This window comes from Petromyzon marinus, chromosome 29, assembly GCF_048934315.1.
Source record: "Petromyzon marinus isolate PM22_M1 ecotype Great Lakes invasive population chromosome 29, UKy_Petmar_22M1.pri1.0, whole genome shotgun sequence".
Classification (NCBI taxonomy): Eukaryota; Metazoa; Chordata; class Hyperoartia; order Petromyzontiformes; family Petromyzontidae; genus Petromyzon; species Petromyzon marinus.
The window spans coordinates 12,743,430-12,755,701 of NC_133695.1; the positions used below are offsets into that span (position 1 = coordinate 12,743,430).

At 49.8% G+C, this 12,272-nt stretch overlaps 1 protein-coding gene across 1 annotated transcript in view; it reads right to left on the reverse strand.

The window, feature by feature from the left end:
* Positions 1–776: 776 nt before the first annotated feature.
* PALS1 (protein associated with LIN7 1, MAGUK p55 family member) overlaps positions 777–12,272 on the reverse strand; it is a 38,437-nt gene continuing 26,941 nt past the window's right edge. Inside the window, exons 13-15 of the mRNA XM_032962555.2 lie at positions 9,547–9,749; positions 8,634–8,744; positions 777–8,061 (exon numbers count right to left, since the gene is read on the reverse strand). Coding sequence (XP_032818446.1) covers positions 7,885–8,061; positions 8,634–8,744; positions 9,547–9,749 — 491 coding nt within the window. The 3' untranslated portion in view covers positions 777–7,884. The remainder of the gene's footprint in view (positions 8,062–8,633; positions 8,745–9,546; positions 9,750–12,272) is intronic.

The following is a 12,272-nucleotide window of genomic DNA, read 5'->3' on the forward strand; positions in this document are numbered from 1 at the left end:
GTGGGAACTGACGTTGCGGGGGTGTGTGACGTGGGTATAAGCTGGGCGTTGCGGGGGTGTGTGACGTGGGTACAAGCTGGGCGTTGCGGGGGTGTGTGACGTGGGTACAAGCTGGGCGTTGCGGGGGTGTGTGACGTGGGTATAAGCTGGGCGTTGCGGGGGTGTGTGACGTGGGTACAAGCTGGGCGTTGCGGGGGTGTGTGACGTGGGTACAAGCTGGGCGTTGCGGGGGTGTGTGACGTGGGTACAAGCTGAGCGTTGCGGGGGTGTGTGACGTGGGTACAAGCTGGGCGTTGCGGGGGTGTGTGACGTGGGTACAAGCTGGGCGTTGCGGGGGTGTGTGACGTGGGTATAAGCTGGGCGTTGCGGGGGTGTGTGACGTGGGTACAAGCTGGGCGTTGCGGGGGTGTGTGACGTGGGTACAAGCTGGGCGTTGCGGGATGTGTGACGTGGGTACAAGCTGGGCGTTGCGGGGGTGTGTGACGTGGGTACAAGCTGGGCGTTGCGGGGGTGTGTGACGTGGGTACAAGCTGGGCGTTGCGGGGGTGTGTGACGTGGGTACAAGCTGGGCGTTGCGGGGGTGTGTAACGTGGATACAAGCTGGGCGTTGCGGGGGTGTGTGACGTGGGTACAAGCTGGGCGTTGCGGGATGTGTGACGTGGGTACAAGCTGGGCGTTGCGGGGTGTGTGACGTGGGTACAAGCTAGGCATTCGCTGCCCTTCACACGCACAGACACCACGTGCAGTACAACGGCAAAGAGCCAATACACGCAGAGTAAAACAACGGGAATACTTTTATTTGTTTCATTTGTGAAATTTCCAAAGGAGTTATTCTCTCAAGAGCTGCATAGCTGGATAATCGCTTGTAACCGTGGAATGATGAAGCAGCGCAGAGAGGTTCGGAACGGATTTACAGCGTCAACCTTAATGGAACACGTTCACTACAAAACACACAATGTGCTAACAACAACCCTTTACACAGTAATACTGATTCGTTTACATTTCTAGTTTTTAAAACATTGTACAAAGGAAAAATACATTCCCAAATTCCCCTCGGTGTGCGGTGACCAACGATAAAATGTTCATTCCAAAACCAAACCGCTGCAAGCCTCTCCCCCCTCACTCACGAGTGTCCAATGAATGGGTAGTATAAGTCGGTTGATATCATTTCACACGTCGGACGTGACGTGCGAACTTCCGCTTCCTCGGCAAAACGACCTTGGTGATCGCCTCGTGAGAAGTCATGAGACAATGAAAGAGACGTGACTACGTAAAAATATGAACAGGAATTATAATATGCAAGTCTAAACAATAGAATAAACTTCATGAATAAGTCAAATATACACTATTTTGCAATATATTTAAAATTAGAGACTCAAGAGTAACATTGCTATACACTGTACTTACATTTTATAAAGATTTTACACGAAGGAAGTGAACCGAAATGACCGCTCGTGGCCAGTACGACTCGTGCACGATCCTCGGAACCAGCGATGGATCCGGCGATGGATCCGGCAATGGAACCGGCGATTGCACCAGCGATGGAACCAGCGATGGTTTCAGCAAAGGAACCAGCGATGGATGCGGACATGAGGGGGTCTACTGCCACGACCAGGAGCTGCATGAAGCTCTCGTGCTAAGTCCTGGGTGCTCTTTGCTCTCACAAAACGAGGAAGCAATGCTTTCTGAATATAAGCACTGCTACCCGCGGGGAAAAAATAATTCCAAAACAACAGTGTTGTAGTTAACCTATGTCAGCCAACAACAACAAATCAAACAAATTTAGCAAGCAGGTTTTCGCAGTCGGTATTACGATTCATAGTTGCATTTGGGGTTAGGACATGTAATGATCTGGCCAAATCTGTGTTGTAAGACCCTCCACAAATGTTTCTGGATCTTGTCCTGAAGATGCTTTGGCACAGTTTCAAATTTAATTGAGAATTATTCTCCAAATCACCGGTGAGCTGACACGACAATGATAATTCCCACGTGAAATAATCGTACTGTTGAACCATGTCGAGTGGTGGAGGGTCTTATAGTACAGATTTGGCCAGATCATTAAGTTGCCTAACTAAATATATATTATTAATTAAAGGATACAAACATGGTTCCTCCAGCCTATATTTATTTCAATACAACATGTGTTTACAGTCAATATTAACAGCTGTGCACGGTTATTGCTCGAACTGCCTGGTTGCGATACACCTGACGGTCAAAAAGGTGACGCATCTGTGGGCTTCAACTCACCGCCTTATCTGCAAACAACCAGTCGTTAGCGACACAGTGCTAAGGTGCCAAGGAAGCATCCATCGTGTGGCCCGAGCGAGAGCCCGCAGCAAGCCCTCACGAGGTGGTGGCCAGGCTTTGGCTACATGCAGGTTCAGCGCTGCTGAGAGTGAAGCTTCCTGTAGACGCTCACTACAGGGCTTAACAGTCACCGACGGTCGATCTTCATCGGTATGCACGTCAATCCAACTCCACGGAGACATTTCCACACGTTCCTAAATCCTTTACTGGAGAAGAAGGTTATTCAGATCACCCCTGGTGCGTTTTAAACAGCGCTGCAACTGTGATTCTGTGAGAAGCCTTAGGCTACTGAGTCAAGTGGCTATTTCTAACCCCCACAACAAGCACAGCCAAACCTGGAAGAATTTCTCAGCCTAGGTCTATTAAAACGGTGCAGTAAACTGCCATAAGGTTCACCACAATACCTGTACCACAGCTCGGCACAAATACATTTCTGCCATCCGAAAACTGATGCCGATTCCCGGACTGCAGGATTCGAACCTCGGTCCATTTTTGCCGCGAGGCACAAATGCCACAAATTTCCCCCCACTTCCGATGAGCACAGTTGTCTACGTACGGCACGAAAGAAGTTCGTGCCGTACGTCCAACTGCGCTGCCACCCTGCCACTCTAAACACGGCAGTGACTGCTTCACGTCGAGAAGATGCCGATCGTTTTAATGTTGAAGACAACGTGTGAGCTAGAGAGACGACTTAACGTCCCAATGCGGGTGGATCGAACCGATCGCGCGTCGTCCGGGGGTGGTGGCGGTGGGGGGGAACTCGACGCAGAACAAACCGTCACAGTCCCTGTGGCCACTTATCCACCCACTCCCAAAGTCCCCGGGGCGGTTGCCCTGACCGGCACACGCAGGCAGCATCTTCAAAGTGGGTTAGAGTCGTTTTACTTAGAGAAGTCGGTGGGGGAGCTGTAGCGAGACTTGTAGTACGACGGTGGGGGTGGTAGGGGTGGGGGGGGAGCGACGGTGGGGGGGTGGGGGGGGCTGTAGCGAGACTTGTAGTACGACGGTGGGGGTGGTAGGGGTGGGGGGGGCTGTAGCGAGACTTGTAGTACGACGGTGGGGGTGGTGGGGGAGCGATGGTGGGGGGCAAACACTGCAGGGTGCGAGAGGACCGACGATGGCGGGGGGAAAAGGAACACGGCACGGACCGCCGGGGCCGTCATCTGGGGCGCCTTTCTGCGTTTAAACTTTGCACCAAAGTGCATGTCTTTTTGTCAACCTTGTGGTCTGGGCAATACTCGGCTGTTTTTAACAACTCAAAACGCCAACTAAAAACTTTCGGCAAAACCACCCACTAATTATTCCCAGATATTTATTTCGTTAAAAAAACGTACCAGCTCTGTGTTCAATTATTACATTGTTAAAGCACTATCCCAACGTCTCCACCTCAAGTATTGCGATATGGAGTTCTTTAACCCTCTCAGTGCAGGCGTTGGCCGCTGACGGGTTGGGCTAGAGCTGGCCCAACCAACGCGTCTTGTCAAGGAAATTAAATGCGGCGACTACAGCGGTCCCAGCTGTGTTGATGAGAATGTTCTACAGAGGCCGGTGTGAGCACGATGCTACGTAAACATCGGTGGGAAGAAGTTTTAAGTGGGCACACAGAGAAAGCTGCCAGACTACATGCGGAATCAACAGCGAGGAGACTGGACGGCCTCAATAGGCGCGCATTCAACAGCCGTCGCAAGCTTTTAGAATGGACCATGACAAAAATGTAATGGATGTGTGTGAACAGTACTCGTGTGTGTATAGTGGATTTTTCTCTAATATTAAGATATTTTTAAGACAAGAATGTGATTTAGAATAAGCTTGACTTGTAATTCCGATTATAATGACCTTTGTTTTTAGCACGCAATACATTTTATGTACATCGTTGTTTGCCGCCAGATTACGTGGTTCATTGTAGAGGGAATCAATAGACTGGATTCAATGTCCGTGACGATAGAAACCCAATGGATGGATCAACAGGTAATCTATATTGCTCCGTCGCCAGTGCTGCAACGTCACGGCGCACTGTGAAATCATGGTACGGGAGCCCTACTTCATGGAAATGGCTCCTTAATCTAAAACCCAACTCATTTATCCAGCACATGCTCCCAGTCAGTTTATATTAGTTTGGCGCAGGAGAGAACTAACCTCAATGGTAATACAAACCAACAACAGTAACTTCGTTTGTGTAAATTGGTGAAACAATACAACGGGCCTACATAGCCTGAAGATGGTCATCGTGAAGGCCAGGTTTTCCAGGCACATTTGCTCTGTCCAGCACCTGGTGCAGGCTTCATGGGGAAACTCCAATGACACCTCTTACCTACCATTTATCACTTGTTATTAAAGTTACGGCTGACACTGAGTTGAGACGCACGAGGATGCGTGACAACCTATTGTTAGAAATGAGTTTGAACTTGCGAGTACAACACAGTTGCTATTCACCAACTGCGTATTTGCGGCACTGTGCAGTTGCTGCTCGTTGTTGCGGCGTGATGGTCGCTCAAGCGACCGACGAGGCCGCGTGATTTTACTCGGACTGGTAATGCTTTTAAAATCTGGCTAGACAAACCCTTCACATTTTGCATAATTTACTGTTCTTTTATAAAAACGATCCTCTGCGACAAAAATATACATACGTCTTTCTTTAGGTAATCTGTTCAAATTAATATTTTACAGATGCCCTAAACCCAAAATATCAAAAATGTAATTGTTCCACAAAATGTTCATTGCATACAGCGGCAATGGTGCAAGATAAACTCTGCCTTATCGAAGCATTCCAATTATTAGCAGCAGGAAAATGTTGCAAATCTGTAGCGTACAATCACGTTTGGCAGTTTCGCTGCCAGATATCGGCCACTGTTGCTGCTGCCACTGCCAATTGTGTGAACGCGGAACGTCACCTCTGTGAGCCAAGGTAGAGGATGCGGACACAGCGTCACGGAGTGGCCACCAGCCCAGCGGGGCCTCCACACCACCACCGCCGTCACCACCACCAACCCCAACCACTACCACAACCGCTACCCGCCACCACCCCCACCACCACCGCCATCATGCACTCTCTACTAGCAAAGACAAAGATCCCCCATATAGCCTTAACAGACTGTTGGGGCAAGTGCTCTTAGCAAGCACCTATTGAGGCCGGCACAGCACACGAGGGGGTGGGTGGCCAACACCACGTCCGACCGCCTTTGTCTTCCCAGTGGCGATGTTTTTACGCACCACACCAGGTACTCATTTGAGTCGACCTAGGGGAGGTCCATGACCGGTTCAGATAATCGTCAATGTTGTTGGTGGCCGTGAGCGAGAATCGAACTTGGGTCGCCGGGTTCGTAGCGCAGCGTAACACTAACCGCTACACTACTCCCACCACCATCACCACCAACATGCTCGCCAAAGCTGACTCAAGAGACAAGACCAATAAGCAACCATATGCCTCCTCCACATATGCAAAAATATATAAATGTTTTACAGATCCACCTGGGAGCGCAGAATTTTAGCAATGGTTCAACACAAGTAAACTCTGGGCCAGTTTCGACATTCAGTGTGTCGTCGGGCTTATTTGAAAAAAAGCTCATAAACTGCCAGATGTTTATAGGCAAGGACCCTCTTTGTTAGATGTCGGTCCGAGATATGCGTTCAGTTCAACCATTCCCAGAAGGCCGTGCGGCTGGTGGAATGCTCCGATTAGCACGGTTGACTACGCATGGTGCGACATAAGTTCAACATGCATACATACAAAGTAAAGTATACTTGTATTCTATGTGGAGGGACAGATATGGAAAGGGGGCACATCTTCTGTTTAGTTATTCTGTTACTTGTACTCTCCACGACGCTGACGTCTGCGTTGCTCGACTCAGCCGACCATCCCCCAGGGTTAAGATAAGCACCAGTCCTGTGGGAATCCCAGCAATGTGATCATCCAATGGAGAGACTGTACCCCTCCAGGGCAACGTGGAATTTCCACCACTGGCTCAAAGCCACCAAAGGAGACGAGTGCCGCCCCACTGCTCGTCTGAGCAACGAGGACATTTATATATCTTTGCTGCCAGGATGAGGGCTCTACAAGGCGTGGTATCTCCACGTTTCAACGTAGCGGAGCACCATGTATAAACGCGCACTACCGATCATCAGTACCAGTTAACCATTACCAATCATCAGTACAAGTGACCATTACCGATCAACAGTACAAGAAAACCATTACCGATCATCAGTACAAGAGAACCGTGCTCACTCAGAATTCTCCTGGCAGCACAATGCTGCACGGAAGACCTCTCATGGTAGTGAAACGGTTCCGGTACTTTAAATTGTAGTTAGTTCAATTCCTGTAGTTGCTTAATGGTCTCAGTGAGAAATTCTCATATACCAAATGTGAAGTGGATGTTATAACCTTTAACTTCACCATTCAAAATTGTAAGGCATTATGTCATCATAGCAAATTTTTAAACAAGTTACTGTCCAAAAGATATTGATCAACGTTTAATCATCCAATCAATTATAATAAAAAAGCGAGAATGTGAGCTGCTTCTCAGCTGATGTTAAATTGACAAATCAGTCTCGGTGTTGTAATGTGGGTGGCATCAACAGCTTCGGCCAAGACGCGATCTGAAGGAACCATCAAGGCCACGGAGCCCCTCTGGGTTGGTGACTCCCGGGGCCGCTGAGCATCACCACCGAACTACACCGACGGTGCGGTCCGATGTCTACGCCCGAGTCATACACGCAAATGCTGATATGATACGCGCACCGGTGCTACGATCTATACTGGTGTAAAATAATAATAGGCCTTTGTGTTGATATTTTAAGTGCGGCCAATTTTGCATAGAGCCCACGTTTGCACCGGCAAGTAGGAGACGAGATGATGATGATGATTCCACGAAGATTGAGATCATGTTAACTTGCCACATAGGGTTTCGCCGCCGATATGATTCATAATATATTTTTGGGTTAGGCCACGTAACAATTTGGTTAGCTTCGCAACAAATTTGTTCAGATTATTCCGCGGCCTAAGGTATTAAAACACGTCTCTCTCGCCCTATGATATCCCAAGATTACTACCAGACTCTACAGCACGAGCCAATTGATAAAAAAAAAATCCTCATATCAAGTTATGACTATCAAGCCAAGCAGCGCTTTCAACGAACGTTGCAATATCCGGTTGAATGCTGGGTATGCCGACGACTCAGAAATTCTGTAAATTTGTATTAAAGAGTCCTCCGTGGTAGCGCTGTGCTTGCGCAGAAGCCAAGCGCGGTACTCCTCTGATCTACGTGGTGAACAGGATGAACATGAGCACCCTTCACATTGACGGAACGATATTGCGACGCTACGCGGGATTTAGACTCGTGCGGCCTCGTGAAATTTGCTGTCAGCAGCCGTGTTGAGGCCAACAGCGGAGCTTGGGCAGTGGGAAATGGGGGGGAGTGAGTGAACGGCCGGTGCTGTTGAAAGGCACCGCAATGCACAACTCGAATTCCAGCAGCATTTTCGTGAAAGCGTACTGCGACAGACATTCACACCGCATGACACGCATCGACAGCTGGCCACGGTAGAGTCGGGGTGGTGGGGGGGGGGTTCTCGAGGGCTTGCTCAGCGCAGCCACGAGGACGGCACCCACTGTGGCTCAGTGTCCAGCTTGTTGACATGCCGCAGCAGCTCCTGGTGGGCTTTGTCCAGGTCGGCGTTCACGATGATGCCATCGAAGTAGTGGCCGTAGCCCTGCTCCATCTCGCGGGCCTTTTCGATCACCTCTCGCAGCTCCTCTGGCTGCACATCGCACGCCGTCGGAAACATCACCACGTACATCGCCGATTCCCAGAATGCAAAGCGAGTACAATGTAATGCGGATATTTCAGGGTTCATGCAATGCCTTGAAATAAGCTCATTGAGCAGAACATCGCATTGACTTTTGTCTTGTCTAATTAAACTATACCATTAAAACTAAATGATTTTTTTGTTTATTTTCCCAGATAAGGCCCACTGAGCTATATAGCTAGTTTTCAGAACCGACCGGGTCACAAATCATAGCGCAACAAAGTGGCTTATCACGTGTAAATTTATAGCAGCCAAATACTCTAAAGCATCTTTCTAAATATGGAGGGAAAAAACGGAGGACCCGGAGAAAAATCCATGCGACCACGGGGAGAATGTGCAAACTCCAAATATATAGGCATCACACGGGATTGAACCCACGAACTCCTGTATACCAGGCGAGGTAGTTAACATCTCGCCACCGAGTTCAGGCCAGCGATGGTTATGATGATAGCCCTAAGTGTTAAACACCTGTTGCTTCATTGCCAACGTAAGTGAAATTTAATTCCCAAGAAACGCGCACTCACTTTGGGGTTCTTTGATTCTTTTGCCATCATGGCTCGGAGTCGTTCTTGTGACGGCGGTGCCACAAAAATTATGTACGGCTTCAAATCGGAATTCTTTAACAGCTTCAACGACTGAAAAAAACAAACAAACACAGGCTCTCATTGCAGTGATCTCTAGTGCTGCATGACGCACATCTGCAGACACCAACTTGAGCAGTAAGGTGTCGGGACTTACACGCCATCCCGTAGGTTTACATTATTATTACTACCCTTGCTTACCAGGTAAGCCTCACTGATGAGTCTCATGGCTTTTTGAGGAATGTCCTGCCAAGTTTTCCAAGTCAGGGGGCAATGATTGCCACCTATGTTTCAATCCAGCAATTTGCAGCTAAGTCTTCAAATTTGGACCATGACACCAACACACAAAGGCCGACCCTTGCGAATGATGTCACGGGGATCTTTTAACGTCCACTGTGCAGCAGATGGTGTGTATTTTTCTTTTTTATGGCTAATACACCCTTAGAAAATTCTCAAAAGTCAGAAAATTTGGAACCAGGGCGGTAGGGGCTACATTCGGACCGTGATCCTCTGAAACATAGCGAGCAGCTTACAATCAGAAGATTACACGAGGTGAGGTCCTGGTTGGGGGTTGCCTCGGCCCATCATCCCACCCTCCGGGGTCCATGGTAATGAAGATCACTTTGTGCGGAAATCAACGGTGGTTATCCTCTGGACAAGACTCATTCACCCTCACCAAAGGAATTTTGAATTTCCACCACTGGGCTGTGCAGGGCTCTTAAGAGATGAGCACCGATGTCTCAATGTTAAATTGAGCAGCAGGAAGTCACTCTTGACTTTAGTTGCCAATGATGACGATGACGACGACGATTATCGTCAAACTCTGTCCACGCCGCCACCCCCGCGTGTTCCTCACCTGGGTGTGCAGGTTGAGGACGCAGATCTTGCCCGAGTTGATGACTTGTCGCACCGAGTCGATGCTGGTGCCGTAGAGGTTCTTCTCGAACTCGCCATGCTCAATGAATTTGTGAACTCCAATGTCCGCCTCAAACGCCTGCCGCGACACGAAGTGGTAGTCGCGCCCGTCCACCTCGTTGTCCCTCATGCCACGCGTCGTGTCTGCGAGCCAACAAACAACGATCAGGGGCCCCAAGTACACAAAGCGCCCCCGAACACTCGTCCCAAGTCCACCGGGCGGAGATCGTCGTAAGATCTGAAGAGCCGTTGGAGAAAACATACAAATTAAAAAGGGAATACTTGGGTCCTAGTGAGATTCCAATGCTTGTTGGCATGACAGTGGTTGCTAGGGATGATGTCATCACTCCCACTGCACCAGCCAAGAAGACAACCCCCATGCAACATAAAGGCACTTTGAGGTCCCCCATGCAACATAGACGGCATGATGTCATCGCTCCATGCACTTCAACCGATCAGCAGCTGAGGTAAGTAGATTTGTGTTCGTAATGTTTATTATATTCAGTATTAAAAATATTCAATAGTATAAGTGATTGTGTGCGTGCGAGCATGTGATTGAGCGAGTGTGAGCGAGTAAGTAAATGAGTGCGTGTAACCGTGTGAGTAAGCGAGTGAGGGAGTGAGTGAGCATGAGTGTGAGCATGTGTGTGAGTGAGTATGTGAGTCCGTGCATACGAGTGCGTGCGAGTGTGTGCGAGTGCGTGCGTGCGAGTGAGTGTGTGATTGCGTGCGTGTGGGGAGCGGTGGTGTAGCAATTAGCGCGTTGCACTACAAACCCAGAACCGATCCTGGGCCTCCCCTAGGTCGACTCAGCCTTAATTGAGTACTTAATGCGATGTGTGGTGCTTACCACCCATCCCATGTGCCATGCTGTCCTGCAAAAGTGCTCGCTAACAACTCTTGCCCCAACAGTCTGTGAAGGCTATAAGGAGGAGGCTCTTTGCCTTTTGCACCACAGTTTGTGAGTGAGCAAGGCAAGTGTGTGAATGAGTGAATGAGTAAGTGCAAGCGAGTGAGCAAGTCGGTGACCAAGTATATGTGAGTGACTGAGCGAGCAAGCGAGGGTGTGTTTGAGCAAGCCTGTGAGCCAGTGTGTGAGTGTGTGAGCCCGGCAAAAACAACCCCCTACCTCCTCGTGGTGCCGGACGGCAACGCTGTGGTGGGCAGTGCCGTGGGGGGAGGGCCTATTTAGATTGGCCATTCCCCTCATGGCAATTATAACCACCACAGCGACCAAATGGGGACTCTGGATGGGTGCGAGGGGCTGGTAACCCCTCCACCTTCAATTAATTACCACAAAATCACGTCTAAAATATCTAATTAATAAGCTTGTGCCGGAGGCCCCCGGGGATACAGGCGTCTATGACATCTCTTGGACAAACACCATTTGGCGGAGCCAAGAGATTGAATCTTTACCCTCGGGGCTCGTCCAGAAACAACAAAAAACCACTGAGGGTGGCCACGTGGAATGTTCGAATACTCACTGCGGAGGAGAGACTGCCACTCCTCTGTCAGGAGCTGGACCGGTACCACCTGGATCTCTGTAGTATTCAGGAGGTCCGGTGGACCGGCTCTGGCTCCTGCTACCATGAGGGGTGGACAGTCCTCTACTCGGGGCAGGAGACCAAACAACAGGGAGTGGCTCTTCTTCTGAACAAAAGAATGAAGGGGCGTGGGAGCGTGGCGGTGAAGTGTGGGAAGCGGTAGGCCCCAGACTACTTTGGGCTCACCTTCCCATCAACCAAAGGTGAGGAGTAGTAGTCGTGGTTACTTATGCCCCCACCGAAGACAAAAATGCGTGGAGGGATGCAGGCAAGGCCGATGAGTCAGATGGCTTATATGACCTCCTATCACAGGTGCTAGCTAAAGTGGCCCCTCGGGATAGAGTAATCCTGTTGGGTGACTTCAATGCCCGAGTTGGTCATGATGCTGGCACCTGGTCTGGAGTGATTGGAAAGCATGGGCCAGATCAGCTCAATAACAACGGTAGGAGGCTGCTAGATTTTTGTGCAGCCCATGAGCTTGTAATTACCAACACGCTGTTCCGGCATTGGCGCATCCACACAACATCATGGATGCATGCCGGGTCCAAGCAAGAACATCTGCTGGACTATATAGTGACAGACAAGTGGATGCGGGCCCATGTCCTTGACACCAGGACCTACTGTGGAGCTGATCTGCCCACTGACCATCGACTTGTCATGTAAGATGCGCCTGCCATTCTTTCACATCCCGTGGTGGGTGTACACCCAGGACCCCATTCAAACCCAAGGTGGCCTGGTCTCAGCTAGCTGATGAAAGTTGCAAGCTAGAATTTCATCATCGCTTGCGGCTGGGATTGGCATCATCCCCCACTCCTCTAGATGTTGAGGGGAAATGGGCGAGGTTTAGGACTGTGGCTCATGCAGCTGCAATGGCTGCTTTGGGTACACGGTCCAGACCTCCTCAGAGACCCTGGCTGACAAAGGAGGTGTTCAGGCTGGCTGAGAAAAGCGACAGGCCCACTCTCATCATCTACAGCATCCCACATCAGAGAATTAGGAGGCTTACCGCAGCCTTCGCTCGGAGGTTTGGAGAGTCGTGAGGCGCTGCAAGGATGGGTGGTGGTCGCGGGTTGCTGAGGAAATGGAGTCTGCCTCAATGGCCGACGATCACAAATCGCTATTT